General features: G+C 36.8%; 1 protein-coding gene across 4 annotated transcripts in view; it reads right to left on the bottom strand.

Moving 5' to 3' along the window:
- The window catches only part of NAA16 (N-alpha-acetyltransferase 16, NatA auxiliary subunit), a 67,827-nt gene that overhangs the window by 12,716 nt on the left and 28,747 nt on the right, over nucleotides 1-26,364 (bottom strand). For 2 of the 4 annotated variants that reach the window (XM_054821583.1, XM_054822429.1), the window contains exons 8-9: nucleotides 24,954-25,049; nucleotides 21,144-21,250 (exon numbers count right to left, since the gene is read on the bottom strand). In XM_054821583.1, coding sequence (XP_054677558.1) covers nucleotides 21,144-21,250; nucleotides 24,954-25,049 — 203 coding nt within the window. Of the gene's footprint in view, nucleotides 1-12,631; nucleotides 12,804-21,143; nucleotides 21,251-24,953; nucleotides 25,050-26,364 lie in introns of all 4 variants that reach the window. The other 2 variants (XR_008576784.1, XR_008576831.1) reach the window with 2 other exon arrangements.

Raw genomic sequence — 26,364 nt, 5'->3', positions numbered from 1 at the left:
GAAAAAAATACTTGGGCAAAATTAGAGAAGCTATACTAGAATTACTTAATTTGGAAAAAAATGGATGTATCCTCATTTAATTTACTTCATCTTTCACAAGCTACCTTTGATCAGCCTTTAGCTGGTGATATGGCAGGGAAACAGGTGTAATCTCTGGCAGCTTATGGCAGGAAGTAATCAAGTACATTTGATTAGTATCCTTCTGAAGTTGTATTTTGGAATTTTTATTTATGTTATTAGTTTTTAAGTGTTCAAACTGAGCCAACTGAAGAAAGATACTTCGGAAAAGACTCTGCATGTACTTCCCGTAACAATGAAGATATGTAGCGACTTCTGTGGTTGTCTGCCAGGTTGATGTGTACTATTAAAGATTATTTTTTTGTTAAAAATGTATTGTTACCTAGAACACGGGCTGCATCTTTTTACATAAAAATCTATGTATCGATTGAATTAAGGCTAATACTTTCTGAAATCAGACCTAACAACAATACTGTCATTCATTTCAAGGTTAAAAACTCAGAATTCACCCATACAGTTTTGAACTCACACTACACAAGTTTGATGTTTACACTACATACAAGTGTTAATATCTTTGCATTTCACGACAATGAACTATTCCAATGCCAAGTCCATGGCTTACAAGTGCCACATAGTATTTCTAAGCATTTTATGAAATGCTCAACCTATTTTGTAGCTACATTCTAAACATGCCTGCCATATCCAGCAAGTAATCAGCCTCTTAAGGAAACAAGAACAATACTAAAGAAATATGATTTATGTATATATACTCAAAACACAGAAAGGACTTAAAAAATAAGATCTGACTGTAAGCACAGCAGGAGAGTGGCTACATTCATCAATTAGGTGAAACCTATAGATGGTAAAACCCTAAAACTTCAATGATTAAAAGATGATCCTACATTAAAAAAAAGTTGGTTACAAGAGTAAAACAAAAAATATCATAGAGAGACAGTAAAATTTAAAACAGCAGGATTTGACAAAGCACACATCCACTTCAAGATACACTTTGATCTTCTAGAACAACATTTATTCCCTTCCCCTCCTCTCCCAAAGCATACCATTTGAAGGTTACTACTTCATTTAACTGAATTAAGCACAATAGGCAAGACATACCAAACAGTTTGTTTAAAAGAGGGCAGAGATGGTGACATGCCCAAGTCATATGCAGCCAGTGTACATGTCTCAAAAGTAAACACACATCTGGAAAGCTCTTGACATATCTCTAAGAAACGGTTTCTGGTAACAATCTCATCAAATATAATAAAATGTTACTAGACTTCAAATAATTACAAAGTGATAAAGGAACATAAAGAAGTCACAAGTAAATGGACAAAGCCAAATAAATGCATCGAGCTGTGCTCCGGCCTCAAACATCTATTTACTAAAAGAAACCTTCAACAACCTCAGAAAATCTTTGAAGATTCTCTTTTCCAAAATGAGTTTGAATGCAGAAGCAAGCATCTGCTCCAGGTAGCATGTTTGCAGTGTATAGGTGCAACAGAGTAAGTATTATTTCCTTGCTGCTTTCCATTGCAGCTTCAAAGTAATCCCAAAGTTATTCCCATCTGGCTGTTAGCAAACTCAAATTCCTTTGAGACCAGACAGCTTTGCTAGATGAGAGAACTGTGTGTAAAGGGAGAAAAAGACCCCTTCACTTTTTTAATAAACAACCCACCCACCAAACTCTACATATAATATTTTTCTTCTACGGCACGCTTGCAGTATGGCTTCACGGCTGGACAAAGACCACAACATCCACTAAAAAGAATGGTGCCACCATCTCCAAGCCACATGCCTGGTCCCTGCTCTGGGTCACTGCTACTGTCTGCGTCCAGGGTTACATGTGATTTACTCCTTGCTCCACCCCAGCATATGGACCCCATATTACTGGTTCCATCAGAGGGAGCTGGCAGCTGACAGACCTGGGGCAGTGAGGTGGTAAGAAAGCCTCTCTTCCTAGCAGGAAGATCATCAATCAGCTTACAGCAACAGTGAAATCAAATCGTCTGATCTTGAGGTGACGGAGAATATCAAATTGTACCATGTTTTAAAAGATACTAAGTTTTTCCAAATTCAGAACTCTGCAGTAGTTTTGGCTTCTACAGTCCAAGAAACTATGCTGGCATTGTCCTTCTGAAAACTTTGAACAATACACAGGTCACTTTCATAGGTCACTACCCACAACTTTAGTTTTATTACAAAAGAACAACGAGCTAAGAAGCAAGAATCCAAGAAGAGACAAATGGGTGTTAGTCTTCCCTGTGAGCACAGGCAAGTGCACGTTTCTCCTCCTATACCTTATGTTAAGATTAAAATTTCATGTGCTCACAAACCAGTACAGACTCTTATCAAGTGTAATGATCTTGAAAGTTAAGAAAGCATCTTCCATACTCTGTACTACTTGAAGCAAAGACTCCACAAAGGCCAGAATAGTCTTTTCCATTCCTCTGCAGTTTATTTCCATTAGAAAGGATGGTTTTGTAACTAAACTTCGAGTAAATACCTTAAAATGAGTATTTGAGAAATACAAACTGAGACTGGAATAGATATCATGCATACATATTGTAATTTCTTTTTGAACTGTAAGCAGCAAGGACACAATTCACTTAAACCCTGATTCTGAATTACTTTTTCCTGTGAGCATTAGTTTTTACTTATCTGATTATACTGAGAAATATGTTGAGTCCTCTGTTGTAAAGAACAGCCTAAGGCAAAAAGTTACTGCTTTCCAGATAAACAGATGATTCTTTTGTCATCACTTGCAGCTATTATGGCGACACCTAAGAGCCAGTCTTTAAATGGAAAGCTGTGCTATGTGCTATACCATGTACCAAGTGACCCCTGCCACAGAAACCTTTCTTTAGACAAAGAGTAAAGAGGACTATCAAAGACATGGGGATCCAAAATGGGACATTACGACTACAGTAGCCAAAATGCTAGGTTTTTGTGGTTTTGGGGAATTTTTGTTTGTTTGTTAATACTCCATGCAGGAGGTCAGTTGAATAGAATGACAAAGGAATAAAAGCAAAGAGAAAACCAATACAGAAAGGTTTTTAAGAAACATAACTAACAAAAGTGAGGTGAAATACTTAACAGAAGATGATGAAATCAACAGCCCAATAGCACAAAGCGGGGATGCAAGTTTCTTAAAAGTCTCAAACTCTCTCTCTGGTTCATTACTATGGAAGTTAAATTAGTAAATTGATTGTATATCCTATTACAGCACTTGGGCAAAATATTGCAGACTTCTGTTTCAATGACAACCTTCAAAACACTAATACTGTATTTCCTCCTTCCATGAAGCAACTTCAAGAAAAGAAGCTGAATTATCAGCACCAATCACACAGAAATATTGTAATGTACTAAAGTGGTCAGACTTAAGTTGTGACAAGAACCTTTTTATTTTTAAAGGATTCAGCTTGTTAATTTATCAGGCACAATCACTACATTTAAATATTTTTTTTCAGTTGCTGCCATTATAAAAAGCACTAAGAATTTAGCAGCACTTCCACTGCACAGATTAAAAGCTACTGTTGGCAGCTGCAGAAGCAAACTGTATGTTTAATATCTGGCACAGGTTTGAGCATGTGCCTTTTGAATTCCTGGGAATGTGTTTAGTATTTCTGCACTGTTCTCAAAGGCAAACAAGCAAGGAAAGTGTGAATACTGCTACTGAGATATAAAGTTTCAAGGTGCATCTGTAAAGCTGCCCAAACAAGAAAAAATTCTATTGACCTGCAGATAAAGATGCAAAGGTGGTCTTGTGTGAAGAAAATTTAGTTACACATTAGTGCAGAAGCAGCTTCAGGTAAATCCCCAGAAATACTTGAGAAAGATCTGCTCTAGTATGTGCTTTTATAAAAAGATTTAACTGTTACAGAATTCATACATATTTACACTACTGAGACACAGGCACAGGTTACATTATCTTGCCATTAACACCAACAGCACTGAAAAAGAGACAAAACAATAGGGAAGAGTAAAAAGATAGCAGACAGGAACAAGATCACACATTACTTGGCACAAATATGTGCCAAGTGACATTTAAGTCACCAAAATGGCCCATCATCGTCATGCATCAAATGGATGACTTCTGGGAATTACCACAGAGGAGACTGACACTTTAGAAAACCACTTAAACTGTTTCCTTATGGAATGTCTAATAATTGTGCATACTAGAAGCTAAGTATTTGCATGTTGGTTTTTTAAGAGAACTGAAACTTTAAAGACTAACTATTCACAGTTCTGTACTGTAGCTAGAAGGACTTTTTCTTCTCCTTCAGGCAGCTGCACAGTCTACTGCAACTCATTCCAAAACAGTAACTGGTGTCTTTAAGAAAAGGATGATGCTGTCTCAGAAAACAGTCCAACCTCATCTCAGTGTCAAATCTACAAGCTTCTGAAATTTCTGTCTCTCAAACCGTATCTTGTTTTTCAAACAATTCAATGGACACTACAAGTTTGAGACCCCATGACAGAGCTGGAGACTTCTCCATGTGGGAACATGCTGGCTACTCCCTTTCAGTCTCCCATAAAGGGCTAGAGGAGAAGAATTAGCCAACCATTCTTCAGCTTTCACTAACTGACTCAGTGAGGCTTCTCTTAAATTTCTGGATATTTCCTTCTCAGCAATTACCACAGAAATGTATATAAAAAAATTCACAAGAATCTCACCTACTCAGATTCATTTGTCTCAAAGCTGCTGAAATAAATTTTAAGAGAAGGGTGACATAGAAGAATCATTCTATAGTCAAAAGCCACATAATATCAATACTTAGGCTAGAAAAAAAACAGAGCTGAAAGCGTGGGTGCTTCTTGTTCCCCACTTACACAAACGCAGGCTGACACAAACATGCACCTCGAGACACCCAGTCCTGAAGCAGCACATAAAACCTTTGGTTGCAGAAAAAAAAAAAAAATTTGTGACTTCCAAGAATCAGAACTGCCTTGGTATTACCAAACAGATATCTTCCAAACAGAAGAAGCCTGGAAGTTCAAACGCCAACTGTATTTTGGCACAAGTATCAGATATATGCTATATGGACATTCCCTCCATTTCACAGGCAGTTGTCTTTAAAATTGTCCGCAAACTGAAGTTTAAAGATAACTGTAGCCCTTCCCAAGGAGGGGTGTGGGTTGCTGCCAAACTTCCCTCTCTCCTTCAAAACAAGGGAGTAATTTCACAGAAATGTCTTCTCTTATATTGATAAAGCACTTCTGCAGTAGACATCTCTTTGCTAGAACAGTAGAAGGGCCTGACAAAGAGAGGGAAAACAGCAGGAAGAAGGGGATACCGTTCATGAACTTGCTCATCTTCCACAGGATGAAGATCATCTGTGCTGGAAATGAAACAGGATGTTTCCTAAGACAGATGTTCTCAACTCTGGAATCTGACAATTTGGCTCAGATGTCGGACAGCAGCATTTTCTTATGATTCAAAATGTCAACATGGGTGCTCTTCACCACTGGGAAGCTTGATTCAGTGGTTCTGAAGACTCACTTAGTGGATGAGGGAAAAGCTGTGGATGTTGTCCACCTGGACTTGCTTGGACAGGTGTGCACTTCACTGGGTAAAAAACTCTCTGGATGGCCAGGCCCAAAGAGTTGTGGTGAATGGAGTTAAATCCAGTTGGTGGCCGGTCACACATGGGGTTCCTCAGGGCTCAGGACTGGGGTCAGTTCTGTTTAACATCTGTATCAACGATCCAGACAAGGGGATCGAGTGCACCCTCAGTATGTTTGCAGACCACACCAAGTTGGGCAGGAAAGTTGGTCTGCTTGAGGGTAGGAAGGCTCTACAGAGGGACCTGGACAGGCTGGGTCAACGGGCCGAGGCCAACTGTACGAGGTTCAACAATGCCAAGCGCCAGGTTCTGCACCTGAGTCACAACCACCCCCTGCAACACTACAGGCTTGGGAAAGAGTGGCTGGAAAGCTACCCAGTGGAAAAAGGGCCTGGGGGTGTTGGTCACCAGCCAGCTGAATATGAGCCAGCAGTGTGCCCAGGTGGCCAAGAAGGCCAACAGCATCCTGGCTTGTATCAGAAAGTGCGGCCAGCAGGACTAAGGAAGTGATTCTCCCCCTGTATTCAGCACTGGTGAGGCTGCACCTTGAGTACCATGTTCGGTTTTGGGCCCCTCACTACAAGAGGGACATTGAGGTGCTGGAGCATGTCCAGAGAAGAGCAATGAAGCTGGTGAAACATGTGGAGCACAAGTCTTATGAGGAGTGGCTGAGGGAAGTGGAGTATTCAGGCCTGAAAAATATTTATGAATGACACAGAGGCACACTTCTGATGATTTACTATATCTAGCACAGCCCCATCACATCATTAACAGTATTCCACTCCAGGGCACTCTGACTGTACCTTTCTGGATGGAAATACTGATAGGAAGGAAGTTTCAAATAAAGAATCTGCCAATAGACTCAAAAAGAAAAAAGCTCATAAATTCAATTAACCACACCAGGGAAAAAAGGGGAGGGAAAAAGGGCAGCTACACATTAGGAAAAAAAAGGTTTTACTACAGCCTAACAAAGACAAGCATCTTCATCTATAGCCAAGAGGTGACTGGCATGAATTGAGATGTGCTTTTTATTGAGGCAGCAGAGAACAGAGCACATATAGCCAAATATGGACCAGCTGGCACACTTGCACTGTACAAAAGGTCCGAGTTCAAGCTCTTTCAGTGTATCCACATAGAAAGGTGTATGTGGACACCCATGTAAAGGAAAAAGTTCCATTTCCTGCAGTTTACTATAAATTTAACTAGAAGAGTATCTAGGATCACATTTATAAGCTTACACAGTTCACGGAAGAACCAAAAAACCTCAGTAAGGCTCACACTGGTTGATTTTGGTTTGGTAAAGTAATGTTCTGCCACTATTTAAAAAAATGCCCCATCTAGCTACTTTGAAACCTAAGATATTGACGCTCCAGATTTATCAGTGTGAAATGGAAAGGGTGTAGGAGTGGGCAAATAATATTTCCATTTTTAATCAAGGCACCTATACACTAACCTACTTGCAACGACTTCCTTAGTCTCACTTGAAAAGCTTCTGCTCCGCAGCTTGTTATATACTGATACATATTTACCCCACAAAGCAAGGCATGAACCACAGAACAAAGCCTTAAATTATTCAAATAAATTACTCCCATTATGAAAGGCTGTTTCAGCCTCTCATACAAAGAATTTCCATTGCTTACATTTTGGTGTATGGCTAACATCTGAGTACATTAAAAATCACAATCAATTAAAAATTATTTTACCACCCCATGCCATAAAAGTAGAAACAAGAAAACATGACAAGCAGTCTTCTACTTAACAATTGTCCCTAATTTTTCATATATTGTTGATATATACAGACACCAAGTTTGTTTCTGTTAATACAAAATAGTAAAGCTTCTTACACCCAATGAAAGTGTTGCTTTGAAACTAGTAACAGTTCAAACATAGGTGCACCTCAATTTTTAAATTTGTTCAACTGAGCCATCAATACTCACTTCTGCTTCCTTAAGCAAAGCAATGCTAAATGTGTGTCTATGTTCATACATACACAGGGCAAGAAAAAAATCTGTCACAGTAACACACACATCTGAATGCAAGTTCCACAGTCATTTGAAGTTGACCTAGATGAGGGTCAACTGCCAAGAAAGAAAAAATACAAATAAATCAGTGAATTTTCATTCAGATCTGTTCCTTGATCTAGTTTGCTAAGCAGCTGCACAGAATCTTGCACCCCCTTTCAGTAGAAACCTACATACTCTCCATCAACTTCAAGTACCTGTGAAAATACCTTCCTAGTCAGCTTGCAACTGGCAATCTTGACCCAGCTCATGGAAAATTTTATTGATTACTTTTCTGTAGAGCTACTCCTATGGTATCACGATTAATTACTAACTTAGCATTTCCTGGTGTGTGGTGGGTAAGCAGACATAATTCTCAGGAATTTCAGAGAGCTACTAGTTTATCAGGACTGGCTAGCCAGAAAGCATTAACCCTGCAGTACTGCATTAAAACAAAAAAAGAAAAAAATACCCCCAAAACCCCACAACCCTGCTAAGTTACATTTGCTTTGTTCCCTCTCCATCTAAGAAGTCAATAACATGTTTTGATCAAAGTTGATCAAAGGGCTGGAGCACCTCTCCTATGAGGACAGGCTGAGAGAGTTGGGATTGTTCAGCCTGGAGAAGAGAAGGCTCCAGGGAGACGTTATTGCAGCCTTCCAGTACCTGAAGGAGGTCTACAGGAAAGCTGGAGAGGGACTGTTACAAGGGCATGGAGTGATAGGAAAAGGGGTAATGGCTTTAAGCTAAAAGAAGGTATATTTAGATTAGATATAAGGAAGAAATTCTTCACTGTGAGGGTGGTGAGGCACTGGCACAGGTTGCCCAGAGAAGTTGTGGAGGCCCCATCACTGGAAGTGTTTAAAGGCAGGGTAGATGAGGCTTTGGGCAACCTGGTCTAGTGGAAGGTATCCCTACCCATGGCAGGGGAGTTGGGACTAGATGATCTTTAAGGTCCCTTCCAACCCAAACCATTCTGTGATTCTATGATTTTGTAAGTGGTAGAGAAAGTAGCCTTCCATTACATATGTTTCTTTAGAGCTGATCTACACACTAAAGGAATCTTGAGAACACATTTTGGTTTATTGTACATTTTCATGGAAAGAATGAGATACAAGACCTTTAAGAGCTTTTAAGTTTTTCTTCACACTTTATTCCCTACAACCAAACCCCTCCACTGATGACTCGTAATAATTTTCAAATGTAAAATACATCCAACGCAACATCAGATACATTCTGAATTTAACCTCTGCTAAAAATCAAGCATAGCTAGAGCTTCTTTTTGCCCTGGATTATTAGGTTTGGAGGTGCGTCTTATGATACACATCACTGCTAGTCAACTGCACAGTGTCTTCCTGAGGAGTACAGCTGCACTGCAATAAGTTTTGGTGTGTTATCTGTACCCACTTGACTATACACAAATCTTGCTCCGATTTGGCATCTCAAGACAACGCTAACTTGCTGCATAAGCAAAGATTGCCGTTGCTGTCCGCTGCTGCCAGCACTGATAACAGCCACTCCTGAAATAACACAAGTGCTGCTTTTCTAGTGCCAATATCATAATTGAATACACAGGCTACTTGAAATACTAAATTCCAGAAGAAAAAGCTTCCTCCGTTTAGCTAAATTAGTTTAGTTTGTAATTGTAATTCAAAATGTAACCTGGAATATGGTATTTTATATACTTGCTCTGCTGAAATAGCAGTTTCTATTATAGGGCATGCTATACACAAGCACAATGATTTTGGAAGTTTCTAGTGAAAGTAGCATTTGATAGACATTGCAATTGTTTTGCAATTGTGACTAAATGATGCAACGTTTCTAGTCATATGTGACTACATTAACCAGTTTTTGCCTTGAACATCTACACTGGAAACATTTTGTCCCATATGTAAGAGGTTTTGCACTTAAGTTATTCTTAGAGAACTCACAGCTAGGGGAGAGTTGCTCGGTACACCAGCTTTGCAGAGAGACTACTCAAGCAGAACGGCAAACAAGTCACAGGAAAAACATTCTTCATTGAAGAATTTACTGCTGCTTTGGAAAGGTCTAGCATAGCATGTGTATGTTTACACATTGAAAGTACAATGTCACAAACTCCTTTGGAGCTGTGGAACAGTATTAGAAGTACAAGATCAGTCTCATATTAAACAAAAACTAAGATGACTATAAATACAAGAGGCAGTCGTGAATTTTAAGTGCTTCAAATGTAGTAAGTTGAATATTAAAACAACTCCTTAAAAGTTACTTTTAAAAGCAACTTTGAATATCATTGAATATCTTTCTGAACAAACTGTTAGGGCATCTGAACAACAGTATTATGGTAGTATCACTATCTGGGATGGAAAAATGTAGGATTCAGCCAGACTTGGAAATGAGGCCTTAACTTTGAAATTACTGGGAACTGTCAGAATTGCTCAAATCTTTTCCCTAAAGTGTAGTATCTTTCCATTCAGAAAATAATAAAAGTACAACTAAATACATAATTTTTCAAATTCAGCTACACATCTAGCTATGTTATCAATATAATATGAAGTTTAACTGGCCCCAAAAACTGAAGGAAACTTCAATGAAAATGTATATTGTCTACAAGTGCAGCAAATACACTGCCTATAGTAACGCTACAGAACACTTTAAAGTACGAACATTAGTGCTCAGCTGTATCATAAGCATTAACTAATTTAACTATGATGTTCACATCAGACTTCTCCATAGACTGTCTTTTACAGAAGTGAAAGCTAACACAGATTAGCAATTTACAAAACTGCCAATGACAAATTACACTATTTAGAAAAACTTTTGTGCAGGAACCTTGAGTTCAGTAGGACAGCAACACCGCAGTCACAACAGACATACTGTCCCAGGAAAACTCTCCCACAGTGGTCAAGCTGCAAAGTGTACAACACAATTAAAATGAAAACACAGGGACTGCACAAAAGACTATTAAAGCCCTAAGTTTCTTTTCTGATTTTATGCTTCCAGACACTGATCTTTCACTGCATTTTCAAAATAAGCTACAGAAATTTAACATGTCAGTCTACTACTGAAATCTGCATATCATTTAGAGAAGCCTACTCATTTACCTGTTATTTCCAATTACACCAAGACGTCTATAAAAAGCACATTGCTTAAATGTATTCGACATCTTTCATCTAGGAATTAGCCCAAAAGGACAAACAAACTATAAATGGGATATTATTTTTTCCCAGACATACTGTTACAGACATGATGGACCCTTATGAAACAGACTCTTGCAGTTAGATAGTGATGAATCAGAAAGTTGTGCTAGCAGAGCACTTCCTATGGAGGACTGAGGACCTGAAGTTTACACTTTTTTTTGTAATTCACTCCACTCCAAATTAATCTACACTTCATAGTGAACTGCAAATATCTGGTAAGTTAAAACAACCAACTCGCTTGATTTGAGTTTAGTACAGAAGAAAGTACTAAAATCCAGATAACTGGCTAACTCAGACTTACTGTTCTAACAGCAGTCACGTGGCTGAATTATACTAAAGACAACAAGTTGTAAGGTACAAGTCAAGGAGCCACTCTAAAGCAACAGAAATACAGATACCAAGCAACATGATAAAGTACTTTTGTTATAAATGTTTTAATATTTTTTTAATATTTTTTCCCCTGAAGAGCACTTGCCTCATTTAAACATACACCAGAGAGTGAATGCAATGTGAAAGAAATGGGATAATGTTCTATATAGTATTGACACCCACAAAACAGGTTTTTGCTTTCATTTTTATATTGCCTTAAAACATCCAGAATGAGATTTTCTAACATGCTGAGCATTCCACATCAACTGAGGGCAGTGAACACTTCTGAAGATAAACATCCCTGAAACTGTAACTCCTGGGCTGTATGATGAATGCTTGCAGAATTTGGCCTTGACATCTTGCTGCCTGTTTTAAGTGTGTGAAGTATGGATAATACTTCCCCTCTTTATTGTACTGTGTCAAGACTAAACTTGTGAGATGTGATACAAGCCACAGCATACGAGAAAACTGCTGAACAAAAAGCTTGCATTATACCACAGTATGTAAACACATTTAGAAAAATAGTATTCTTTTCAGAGCACTTTCCACTTTTACTGTTAATCCTAACGATCCAGTCAAAACTGTTCACACAATGGAGTAAGTTAACCGCAGTACAAGATCGCCCTGAAAGTTTTAAGACACTCAAAAGAATACAAATCCAGAGCAAACTAATGCTCTAAGATATCACCATTTTCATCACACAACTAATTTCATGAGCAACTGGTTTTTTGAAAGCTTTTGGACAAGTTTGGGGACTGCACAAAAGGAAGCAAATAATTTCATATGAGCAGAGCATCAGTAGCAGTAACTATGAGCAGAGATGTTGAGCATTTCTGGTGGGTCTTCAGATGGGTATTTGGAGCAGTTATTCCCAATATAGACCACTAAGATGAAAAAGCTCTCTTGATAAAGTAGTTTGTAAGTCAGCTGCTACACCTGTGAGGTCTTGGCTTACATGTTACCTCAGGGACCCAAACTGTCAGCCATCAACATGTTTTACACTACCTATTCTCATTACAGTGTGGAAGCATCCTATCCTGGCAGTACCTACAATGAAGTTTCTCATTGTTCTCCCTCCTCTACTTTAAAATTCCCTTACTTATCCTTAAGATACAGCTATATAGCAGAAATGCTATTTTTTGTATGAATGTACCAGCTGTTAACCAGATCCTGAGTTAATCCACTTACCAAATTTCCCCTCCCAGAATTTTAACTCAGAGACACTACTTTCTTAAACTTGAACTGACAGAGCCAGTATTAACAAAAGCCTGTCCTTGGTTGATCTTACAGAGTTGTTTCTTCTTAAAACACAGAGAAATTCCTAGCAGAACTGATGTTTTTCACTTCCTTACATAATCAACCAACAGTTCACAGAGGGCATCTAACTACAAACACAGTTGCAACTTGCGTTAAATTCCTTTAGCTTTCCACATCAGGGGGGAAAAATGCCTTCTTTCCTGAAAGGGTTAAAGAAATATCTTCACTGGCAACAGCCTACCTTCCTGTGTAGACAGTCTTACACCTTTTTTTGAGACTGTTGTTTCTGATGTTTCTTCCAGCCAGACATTTTCTCTCATCCAGTATTTCCTCACAGTCTCCATGTTTTTAGTTACTCAGAAAAAGGGCACATGTGCACTAATGTCGAGCTTCAATGGAATCAACCAACGCACCTGCAACACAATCGACGCAAACCTTGATGTTGACTAATTGAAGATCTTCACTCTTTGGATTTTTATCTCATGGCTACAGAGACCAGCACACACGGGGAACCAAAGAGTATTTCTGAATATTGCTCAAGTATAAAAAGAGAACTTTTTTGGGGGGGAGGTAGGGGTAGCATTTCAAGATCCCTCTCTTGTGAGGAACAATCACAAATAAGGCTATTCACAGTTATTTCTAATACATCTGGACAGTAGCTTACAGAATATGAAAATTACTGTATCCCATGCAATTGCTTATACTCCAGGTTATTAGCTTCCAGGAGAAACATTCTGCCAAGAGCCACAGCTAAATTCACCCCGAACAAAACTCAACGCTGCAGTAGCACTCCTACACACAAGTTTTTGCATCTTGAATATGCTAAAAAGACTACAGCTTCTTTCTGACAGGATATGTATTATGCCAACTGTGTGAATTTGATCATGTTGATATCTTTGTACTTGAATAAATGTAGTTTAAATAGCCAAGTATACTTGCTATTTAGAAACCCAAAGAAGCCTGATAAAAAATTAATAAGCCTGTGCTATATAGCAGGCTTTTTAAATTAAAGTTTTAGCATTATAGAAAACTCAAGGAGAATGGCTACATTGCTGATACTCATTTAACAACAAACTTCAGAAACTAAAGCACTAAACTAAAAACTATAAAACCACTTGTAGCATAGAAGAGGAAGAGCCCAGTAGCTAGACAGTACGTCTCCTATACCAGAGAAAAGGATTAAGACACCTGTATCAAAGTATTTCATGTACACACAGACTGTATTGTCAAGACATTTTCCTTGTAAATGCTCTATGTTTCTTAGCATGTAAATAAAACACATATATAGTCACATTTCAAAACCTTTTATTCACATAGCAGTTAAGTGGTTATTCCAAAAGGCTCCACAAATCATGAAAATGAAACTTTTCATACTATTTTAGAAGTATCAACCATAACTAAGAAATTCCACTATATTAACATTTTTTAAACCCTTGTTTTGTTTAGATAACATTTCAAAGTTCTAGAGGTAAGCAGGATATCTTGTTAGTAAAAAACCCCCAAAACAAACCCGCAAGTTTCCTTATATAGGATCAAGTTGTCTTTTTATTATATGGGAGGATAGCAGAGGAGGCTATAACTCACTTGCTTAGAATTAACTCATTTTAGTCATCTACAATTCCTACTACTTAGTCCATGGTTAAGCAACAAAGATGACAAATTCACTTTTAAATGCAAGTTACCTCCACAGTATGCTTATGAATTGATGATGCAGAATTTGATTTTTCTTGATCTTGCCATAAAATACTAGTGAATAAATGTCCAAAGGCAGCATAAGTGCATGTTTTAAATAATATTCTTAAGTAAAAGAAACTACTTTTTCCAGAAGTAACTACAGTTCTTCAAAACATGCTATGAACATTGGCCCCACTATACACAAGCACCTCTCTCGTAGAATGTGAATTCTTTTACTAAATCATGCAGGTGGGTTTTTCAAGTGAGGACAGCTAGTGGTTTTTATTTTCACATCTTCAATCCAACCATCTTTTAGTGGAGATTACCACTGCAGAAATGGTTTGTTGAGCAGCCACACTTGGAGCTAAATAGCACAACATGTTAAGAAAACCAAAAGTGAGTACAAATTTAAAGCCGTACAGATTCAGAAACTGGTACTCCTGCGCTGTTCCTTTAGCAAAAGTGGCAACTGAAGGACAAGGGTGGAACGGACAACTGTGAATGTGAACCACTCTGTCCATCAATCAGAGCCCTTGGATAATGCATTTTGAATTGCATAACACACACACATTCATGAATCAGTTCCCTGAGTAGCATAATCTGCTGGAGTCCTACAAATTCTGCACCTGTTATTCTCACCTTCAACACACAGAGTATACAAAGATCATGAACTTTTCTAGTGCAGAATTTATATAAATTAAAACTCCAAGATGTAGATGACATGACAGGACTTGTGTTATCGCCTCTCAGAGCAGGCTATTTTGGGGTAAAAGGCCATTTTCTCTTTAAATGTATGCCATTGCAGTTGTCACTAGAGTACAGGAAGGCAACAGGTACTTGGGATAATAAGTCATTAAAAATTGAAGTACTGATGTCCAAAATACAGCACCTCATTTAAAGCCTAGCATATAGCATTTGTCAAGCATTAAAGACAACAGCTGCACTGAGCACCTCCGAACAGTTGTGTGTTACCTACAGGAAGCCAAGAGGAGCACAGCACACCCTGAGCCCACCACAGTGTCACACCAATAGTCCCTGCTGTATAACATTACAAACATCAGCAGGTTTGCTGGAACAAACTGTCTCCATCAGTAGGCAACTACTCAAGGTGAACGTGAGCTATCTGACATCAGAAATGATCTGGGTGCAATTATGACTTCACTAGAACTTTATCAGTATCTCTTCCTTTACTTTTCCTTCACCAACTAGATAAGGACAAGCTCAACCTCAGTGAACATCTACATCAGCAGGTTGGCCAAGCAACTGTTGATTTCTAAGAAGCTAAAAGTATTCTTCACACAGCTCTTTCTTTACTTGAGACTACAATCAGATGATGACTGACAAAACACCAAATGCATTACATTGTCTATTATAATTTGCACTGTGAAACATCACGGAAATAAAGAGGGATGCTACATATGCCACTGAGAGCTTCAAAATCAAGAATGATGGATGGAGGACTGTACTGAAACAATTATTAGATCCCTTCATATCTATAGATAGCATCCTCAGCTTAACCCCATTCCACTCCTGAATAAACAATCTGCTCTTCTGGCAAGTGCCTACCCTGAAGTAGCAGTTATAGATGCTTCACTTAAGATGCAGTGAACCATGCATCCATTTCTAAAAGGCAGATTCTGAGATAAGTGCCCATTTTTCCCTTTGTGAATGGTCTGAGAAGGGACAAGCAAGAAATTCTAGGAATTGATTAGGAGGGCTATGCTGGCAAACAGATACACAGTTTGGTAATGGTTCCCAGGATTATTTGCTCCATCAGCTTCACATGGATTGATTATGAAACTGACTGGCTCCTCAGATCTTCCCTTTTTTACTTTTTGAAAACAGGAGTGACATTTGCTTTCCTCCAGTCCTCAGGAAACTCCACTAGTCACAATGACCTTTCAAAGACTGAGTGGCAGTACACCAACATTGTCCAGCTCCCTCAACAGTTGTGGATGCATCCCATTGGGTCCAACAGACATGTGCACATCCAATCCAATTCTAGAACCCGATCCTCCTCTACTGAGATGTACGTACTTAAGAAAGCAATGAAAGTGACACCCATAGGCCCTCAAAAAATCACAGAAGTTGAACACATTCTCTATTGCCTTGGTATACCAAACTTGCTACTTTCATCAGCAACTCTCAGGTTTTAAGAATATTTACCACAAGCTTCTCACCCTCCAGTCTCTACTACTTACATCTCCTCCAGTCTACGTGGCTTGACAGGAAGAAACAAAGAACAGTTCACATGCTACTTAGCAGACTAGCATAACAGCACAAAACCTTAAGAGTCACAACCTCATTTGAAGAACTTTGAAGGATTAAACAAACTCCTTTCTAAAACTTGGGAGAAAAATCATCAGTCAGATCACTGCTTTGTAAGTGGTGAAGGACCATGAAATCTGGAATTGTACCTTGTTACAGAAGTGTGTACAGTAATTTACAGTAAAGCAAGCTTAACACTTTCTGCCTCTCCCCATCAGCTTCCAGAGTTATCTTAAAGTCCACCTTAAGTACCCTGGAAACAATTATCTCAAATCTCAGTGGGTTAACAACTCACTCCTAAAAGGTAACAAACGATATTGTTAAGTGATGAAACATCTGGCCAACCTGCTTATCCCAGGTTTCACCATACCATCTCTGTCACCTTCTCAAGCAGTTAGCAAGTCTTGAACAGTTTACTCCTCAATCCAGTTGTGCAGTCAAATATAAACCTCTGCACACTACAAACTGAACACAAGGCAAACACACAGGATTTTTTCTGCTCCAGAATTTTAGGACAGACAAACTGCGTAACAAAGTATACTATAACTTGTTAGAGACTTATTTATTAAGGAAGATTTTTACCTTAAAAGAAAAGTCCTTGTGAATGCCAAAAAGCAAAGCAGCTATACATAATCTGTCTTTACTAAACAGATTTCACATCCTCATGCTTTTAGTTACTCAAAGAAAGTCTCTTCCGGCAATAACCATCTTAAGATTTTAATTTTTGAGTGAAACAAGTAGCTTTACATTACTGTACTACAATGCCTCTCCCTCTGATGGTACCCTGTTGTCACTTCATCCAAATGATCTTACGCAATAGCTCAACTTTAAGTATGAAGATTAAAAACATCTTTCCTCCTTAATCAAAGCAAAGCATATTCTTTAGTGAAGAACCAGTTGTACTCCACATCTTTCTCCACTTAATATTTGCACAATTATGTAAACAAATTCCAATTAGCTAGCTGGAAGAGTGACACCCTCTCCACACAGTTAGCACTTCAGTTATTTCTGGTTTGGTGTTTTTGGTGGGCCATCCATAAATTCTTTTTAGAAGCACTGCTAAAGCTTGCTCAGTGTTACAGTTTCATAGATATGAAATACCTCATATAACAGATACTTTGGGAACAAGTATAAACAGTTCCTAACACATCCCCATGAAACAGATGGGAGACACAGTAGACACCTTCAGGTTCAGACATCTATGCTTAGGTAATGATAATATAGGTAGGTGCCTGTGCTCCCTCTACAATCAAAACAGATCTACCAGATCTGCCTAGCACAGTCAAAAGAAGCCTTGATAGCTGTTCAACTGATCATATGTAGGAAACCATGCGTGGTGGTGAGCTGAACAGTTCTCTACGTCCACTGACCTAAATCTATGTACCTGAATCTGGAACTTAATGTCATGCCTTCACAGTTAAAAATATATTCCAGAAAATTTGGGAGACAAACAACCAAGCTGAAAGTTTTTGAAATCTGAACACACACTTGCCTAAAATAATTTACCTACATACACAAACACCCTACAACACAAGAAAATAGAGCTACAGATAACTATTTCAGCTATCTTTTTACTGGATGACAGTCATGTCAATTTTATATTTTGTCAAAAGTTATGCTTAGCATACAAGAACTATTCTTTTTTGATTTATCAAATATACTCTGAAAATTATCTGAAAGCAGGAATATGCAGGAACACAATATACTTTTTATGATAAGCAAAGATAATTCTATTTTTTTCCTATTCCTGGAAACAAAAAGACTACATTCTCTGTCTTCAGAATCCTTTATTTAGACACAGCTTATTGATCTCCAATGAGGTCTCAGATAAGATTTCAAACAACAAAATAAGAAATTCAGTCAAATACCAGACACACTTGTAGTCTCCCTAGAACAACTCAGTGTAAAAAATATGCAAAAATAGTGCCAGAGAGGGATTCTGTCAAACAATTCTCAGAACGAGAATGAGTATAGCTGAAAAAAGTTAAATGTAATGTTTGACCAACTTGTAAATTAAAAATATCTCTGTGTACTCTTGGTGGATTTGATTACTCATTTGCTGAGTAATTCATCTTTTAAACTCTTTAATTGCTTAAAAGATCTTTTAAGAAGTCAATGCTAACATACTAAAACATTGCTAGCTGATCATCATTTGATGATCATAAAACACAGTTGAACTTTAACTCCCTAAATAGACCAAAAAGCAGATTTTTTTCCCCATCTTATTTTCTGATGTTACTTCCACAAGTACAGTAAATCCGGTTTAGATCTTTATCACAACAATGTCTGTATTGGAATACAAAACACAACTTCCAACCTATAACCTTGGTATTTGGAGTCATTCTAACCAGTGTAAGTACCGAAGGGTTTCTAAGACCTCCCTGAATAGTCTTCACTTTGATCTGGGCAAGACCTAGAGCTCTGCAGCTCAGTGTACCAGAAGTTAGATTTTGCCCAAGACTGCCAACTAATGTTAGTAGACTAGAATCTGTTTTTAAATCAAAACACACCATGGATTTTTATTTAAAACATTTAGTACGAAGTATCAACTTGTCACACTTAGATAACAAACATTTTCCCGAACACATTTGACAAACATTTGCCATCTATACAGCCACCTATTTTTTTCCTTGCCCTCTCCAGAAAGGGGACATTTCCTCTAGAATCAGCCACTCTTTACATTACCTTTTGGTCTACCCACTAAGGTATAAAAGGTGTTCTTAACACCAAGATTTTGAGATACTTACTGAGAAATTTAATCCTCACCTTTGCTGAGCAAGTAAAGCTATACATTTTTCTCACTATTCTTCTTTATTCTTGCTGGTATTCAATTTATTTACATTTTCTTTTCCTACATATGAAATATTGCAGCACTATTTTTGTCTGAGTTAAGTACATAGTAATAGAAAACTTCTATTAATATAAATATAGCTTATTTTACCTTTTCCCCCAAAACCATGGCTTCGGGAAGATCCTGGACCCACCTGGAGTTCTAGAAAGAAGGAACTCTCTAGGCTTAAGTACCAACTCTTTCATGAAATCCTTCTATCTATGCCACTTCAAAATGCAACTGCAGTTGACTACACCAAATTACACCTGTTTCCAAAGAAATAAATGGAGAACTGCTCATTCTCAATTTGTAGAGAATGCAGTAATTTTATATGTATTTTCCAGTAGGCATGACATGATTCTGACTACAATTCTATTTCCAGTCAAAATATACCAGTAATTAAGCACTTAGACAAGTTTGATATCTAAATCCAACATTTTCCTGAAAAGTGTAGCAGTGTTTGCCACAATTTTCTGCCCTCGACTCCCTATATTTTAGAAATTCTAAAATTAACTGTCAGAGACTAAAATTAAAGTTTCTGTTAGTTTCAAAGATCCTTCTTTTACATCATAGTTACACCAAAACCCAACCAAGTGAAATGTGAAAGAGACCCTCTCTTGGGAAGAGAAAGACAAGAAAGGGGAGGAAAATGTTTTTGCAGAAGTTAACAGTGCAAACAAATGGAAGCATATTTGGAAATTGTGAGGTTCTTGATTTTATTTTTAATTACTTTTTAGGATTAAGCTGGCAGTTCCAAGCAACACTGATTTGATACAACAAAGATAACCAGCAGCAAGGCACCTTTCCAGCCATGTCTGCCCCAAAACATAGTAGCCCTCACCTTTTTTACCCATCATGTCAAAAAATTATGTATTAAAAATCTTTTTGCAAGCCAAATAGTTTATTTCTGTTAACTTCTAAATTTTCATACTTCAAACAGTAGAGATAAAACTTTCACAGCACTGACTGTACTTCTGTCTAGATAGTGTATCATCATTTTAAAAAAATTTCAATCCACTTTCAAAAGTTTACATTGAAAAGTATGCATTAGCAATAGGCACTGTAGAAAAACCTGTACTATACATGATACTAAAATTTACTAAAATTATGTCAAACATGAGGACACAGTACAGAGTACATTCTCCAAACAGAAGCATATTGAAAATTTCATGTTAGGACAACAGCAAAGAGACTCTTAGAAAGAATAATATTAGTCCAATACCCACTAATGGTTGAAAAACAGCATCGTGTATTTAGGGTTTTTCCAGCTACAAAAACTCTTCTTACCTAGTCACGAATGGATTAGAATACCTAGAGGTTTTATTGCTTGTAGCAAAGATAGCAGTATCTGAATAGACTGACCTTTATTTTCTACACATTTTAATAACATCCTTTATATGAAAATTTATTTTTACTGTATCTTACTGACAAGCTTGGAACAAAGAACTACATTTGAAATAACAGTTCTAATGTGACAGTTTTGCTAAAACTGTGAAAGTTTAGAAGTGCAAAAATTAAACACTGAAGTTTTAGCCAAAGACTGAAATGGGAAACAAGCCTTTGTGGTAAACACTAACATATTCATGTATTCATGCAATTCAGAAATGTATATAGAACAACAGCCATCTGTGTGATAATTTAAAATCATGACTTCTGGTGACATCATAAACCATAAGCTGAAGAATCCTGACACTTGCACTCAAAGTACACAAAAATTAGGTTATTGGCTATCTCTGATTTTTCAAGAACGTCAGTGCATTCTGCACCAATCCAACTTCAAGCATTTTGACATCAACTGTCTACACAAGTAAAGTTTCATACATATTAAACATCATCAATTAATCATTCACATGTGACAAAATAGCACATTAAGGAGAAAAATGTTCAGCAACAGTTATTTGTACATTACAGGAAAATCTATATAAAACCAGAAATTCAATATAGAAGATTTGCTTAAAACCAAATAAATACTAAATTTTACCTTTTCTGGATTGTAATATAAAGATTTCAAAGTGGTAAACAAGGGTGGGCAGCCTTTACTGAAGTTAACCCTCAGGAACTTATCCATTAGTTCTCTAAATTTTTCACCTGGAAACAAAAGTGTATTTGGTTATATGTCAGTGATTGCAAGTGTTGTATAAATATAAGCACTAATTGCTGTGCCACTCTGGATAATTGAGTAACTGAGAAACTGCAATTAAGGGTTTTCATCTTTCCTGTTATTTGAGAATAAGATGCTAATATGCTCTGGATTAAAAAAAAAGATCAGAGATGCTTAAATTGCTGGTGCTTAAGAGACTGCCGACAAAGACATGGTAACAATCCTCAAACCTGTAAAAGCTATTAAAAAGAGAAAGTATTAAGTGCTGGCTACAGGGGATGTAGCAAGGGCTATTTAAACAAACATTGGAAAAAATATACTGGTAAGAATAACTGAGCTCTTGAATGGATTACCTTGGAGATCTTGTAAAAGCTCCATCGTTAGAAGTTTTTATGATTAAGTCAGAAAAATGTGTGTTAGGAATAGTGCAGATAAGTTATCCTGCTTTGAGGAAGAAGGATGGATGAAATGAACCCTCTACCTCTCTTCTAGTCCTATTTTTTTTTTAGGACTAGGACATGACTTCCGATGATAATATGATTGTTTCTGGAATCAGAAACAGAATAGAAGACTGGGTTTCAGAAGGATAAGCACCATATCAGAATCATCTTTATCAAGATATACTGGCAGAAAGCTAAAAGTCTGACTTAATTATGTTTTCAGGTCAAAATTATAGTACTTGTAGTATGCCGCCTTTCCAAGAAGTGCTGTTTCAAAAAAAAAAAAAAAAAAAAAAAAAGCAGGACTTCTAAGAGAAGATATCCAGTAAGGGAATCATAGCTGGCTTTCATGTTCTTATTCCTATGATGAGAAGTGGTTATATTCAGTCATTTCAATTTTGGTTTTGTTTGGGTTTGTTGTGGGGGTTTTTTGTGTGTGTGTGTTTGGTTTTTTTAAATTTTTTTCTGGGTTTGTTTGCTTAGCATGGGGATGAAGTTGCTATACTTCACTGATCTGCTCTGGATTCCTCAAAGTCTTGAAACAAGGAAGTAGTACACTTCACATAATGCTAACACATACACGTAAAACTGTTGAAATAATCAAATTTGTTAATGCATTGCTAATTAATTGAAGTTTAACAGTGGTTTCTAGATATTCAGAAAATGAAGATACTACTGCTTTTTATGTAAAATTCTTCCTTATGTATTTTTACCAATTCTTAATTGTCCTACTCTTACTATTATCAGCACCGTTACTGAGACTAAAATCACCTGTCTTCCCTTGCTGTACTAAAACAAACTGCTGTATATAGAAACTCCTACTACCTGTGGATGGGGATCCATAACTGGACCATAAGTACATGCTTTATTACAGGTGGATTAATTAAAACTTGCTTTCTCACACCACAAGAAACTCCCCTATGTGACAAAAAAATATCCATCTCAATTTCTTCTGTTGGATTATTCTAATTTATATTCTTGATGGAAGAATTGTAATTCAGAACTTAGGAAAGCAAGATTCATATTTCCATGACATACGTATTTATTTATAGAATGCAGAACAGCTTTAAACAAAGCCTGAGCAATGCAAAACATATAGCTAGGCACCCACCTATGACATGAAGACAAGCTCAAAATTTAGTCTGAGGCACAGAAAAGACCTAACCAGTCTTTCACTGGAACAGTGAATCCATAACAGCATAAACAAATCTAAAACTGGATGGCCAGACTTCAACCCCTCATCCTTGATCAGTCTGAAAATTAAATGTAACACCTTCCTCCATAAAGGTGGTTTCCATCTGGATCAAGGAGCTGATGTGTACCAAATACAAGGTTATTAAGATGCAGCGCATGGCAAGGTTTGGGAAGGGCTGCTCTTTTCATACAAATCTGCACTTTATAGTATTTTAAGACAGCCAGCATCGGTCGCAAGCAACTGGTCAGTGACTACACTGGAACAGCAACCTCATTTAACGTCTTGAAATTTGCTAATACATTTCCTGCAAAAAAGTTTGTTTCTACACCTTCACATTCTCACTATTAACTTTTGCCAACACGATTTCTTGGCTGCTGTACTTGTGAATGCAAGAAATCATTTAGTAAATAGATGTAAACCTAAATAGATCAAAACCAGTCTTATACATCTATGACCAATACAAGCTTAATAGATTAATCGAAACAAATTTTAATTCAGGAAAATTCTTCTTTGCTATGAAACACATGGTTTTTCTTGACTGATTTAATAATTAATTTTGCTTTCATTTAGAGTATTGCTATAGCAGGAACAACTAATCCTTATTACCAAATATACTTCTATTTAAATGAACATTAGCTGTGAAACTACACTGTCAGATATGATAAGGTAACCTAGTGCAAAACATAGTGAAATTAAGTCAACAGCAAAACACATTTATTAATAAAGATATGGAAGAGCATTTTGCAGGTTATTTCCTTGTTTGCTATATATTACCATAAACAATTTTATTATGGGACAAAACCAATTACTTGTCACCTAGCTTCTCAAATCTAGCCAAACTGCCTTAAAATTTGCCCTTGTATCTGCAAAGAAACTGAAATATCAGGGATTAAGTAAGGCACAAGTAACTTCAGGGCTAAATCTCTTATGAAGCAGTTAAAATTCTTGCTATTTTACAGAGGACAGCTCTATGCACATTCAGACTCTTGAGCAGCAAGAGAAAAGTGGACTAGCTGTGCTCTGTAGCATTTAAAGATACAACATATTTGGTGCTCAGTAAATGAGCTAAACTAAAAACTAACCTCACAAAATTAAAAGCATGAGCAGGTATGTTGGGAATTTGCAGCTGAACTTAAGAATTTTGTGACATTTAGATATCTAACTTACATATTTTATACTTCTTTCCAAAAGGTTTCTACTGGAGTTGCAGTTAGACAGCTACATACCAAGTGTATATTTTTATGGGATTTACCACTTCATTTAACCTCCTTCCTTACACTTTTTAAAACAGAAAGCTATGAGCTTCTAAAGTAGATCTCAGTTCTGCAAAGAATATGGATTTGTGCACTGTGTTTCAATATGACTTTTGAAAGGACAGTCACTGAAAGAGCTTAACTATAAAATTATAAATTTGTGATACATAACATCGCAGACTTGCTTTTTGTTCCTATTCTTATTAAATTATCAGCACAAAGTTAGTTTATGTGGTAGATTTAAGTTCTAACAGTTGTAACCCAGCAAGATATTCAGTCCCAAAACGATCTGATGTTTTCTGCTACATCACCAGTACATAAACCATTAGGCAGAGCATCGGTCCTATGCTATTGTGATTGTTACATGCATAATTTACACCTAGTTTCAGTGTTTATAAATTATACTATAAAGTTAGCTTTTATATATATATGTATATTAAAAGTATAGGGGTGTGTATACACACCCCTACACCTTTCATTCAAGTGTAATTCAAATCCTTTTAACTTGCGATTCTTAATTTGCATGATGCAGAAAAATTATGTACAAGAATTCCTATAATCTATACACCAATCTGTTCTGTAGTTTTATCCATACAAACATTATATGGTTTGTATCACCATATCAGAATGCACGAACTGTTTTGATCAACTAAAACATAACAAGTATTTTTGTCTATTCCAACAGAAATGCGTCTGATTTGCATACATGTACAAATAGGTATTAAATGCACATTCAACAGCCTGAGGAAACTTAAAAAAAACAAAATAAAGACTATTAGAGAACAGATATGCAACTTGTTACCTGAAACAAAGTTTAAAGGTAATCTTCTAGGTGAAACTGCTCTGGGATGTCTTTTACTAACTTCTTCATAAATCTGAAGCCTCTCTTCTAAAGTGCCTATTACCAGTAAATATAATAAATATAAGTAACAGAGATAAAAATCTATTCTTCTAAGTGTTTTTAAATGTTGACAATTCATTTAGCTAGACTTCTCATACAGTTTGGATTTGGAACAATTTAAACATTTCAAACTATTTTTTCCAGTTAATCATAAACATTATTGTGTAAAACTGTATTGAAGACACGCTGTATGTACAATACACAACTACCAGCATTAATCACTACAGATAAACTGCAAACAGAACAATTACCTTGCACATTCAATCGTACAGTACTACAGTTTGGTTTCTTTCAGTTACATGCTGTGCAGATCCATTCACACAGTAGTCTGGCATTCATAGCTTCAATTAACTGTCTTTCACTATGCATCTGTGTCAGGCATACTTAAAGCATTCAGAAAAATATATTGTGTTTCTAAATCATAGGTATACAAATAGCATACTATACAAGCATGCCTTTATTATAGGTCCTCTGGTGGCAGCAAAACCAGGGCACAATACTGCTAGTGTAAGTACTGAGCACCAGAACTCTCTATACCTTAATGTTTAAGTAGCTTTATTTTTGTTAAATATTTTCTGCCCACTCCTCCCCTTTCCCCCATAATATGCTTTGGAGCTCCAATGTGGTTAGAACTTAAATAAAAACTAATCTGTTGCTTTGAAATGCCATTTTCACATAATTAAGATCAATTTTGCTTAAATATTAAATTCATCAAGCACTTTAAATAAAACTGAATGTACAGATTAAGACTATGACACAGCATATATTTAATAAATATATCTGTTTTCCTTTCAGAAAGAAAAACAATTTATCTTGTCACTGAGCTCAGATGTTGGGGAAGGGGGGGGAATATGTTACCCAGTGGCTCCAAGAGATGTAGAGTTCTAAGAGTTATACTAAAATAATGTTTGGATTGGAACTAAAGCATATAAAAGCCCTAATCGAAGTCACAAGTTGGAGCTCCAGAACTTACCATGGGGGAGGAAATAGTCCTAAGACCACCTAAAAAATAAAGTAGCATTATTAGTTTTATAAATTAGTACAGCTTTAATCTACATAGGATTTTAATATGTCAAATAAATTACTGGACTGGTTCTTTGTTAAGAGCTACACATTATCATCAACATATTTACTACATCAAACAGAATAATCACATTCTTGGGGAATTTATTTTCTAAGACAATAATCATGATGTCCAACTCTATGCATACACTAGGAAAACCATTTAAAGGGCAACACTGCTCTCTGTATAAATGTAACAAATGCAATCATTTTCATTTTCCAGTCACAAGCCCTATTCCCAGACCTTATG

The sequence above is a fragment of the Grus americana genome, chromosome 1 (genome assembly GCF_028858705.1).
Source record: "Grus americana isolate bGruAme1 chromosome 1, bGruAme1.mat, whole genome shotgun sequence".
Lineage (NCBI taxonomy): Eukaryota > Metazoa > Chordata > Aves > Gruiformes > Gruidae > Grus > Grus americana.
This window is presented reverse-complemented; position numbering and strand designations above follow the sequence as displayed.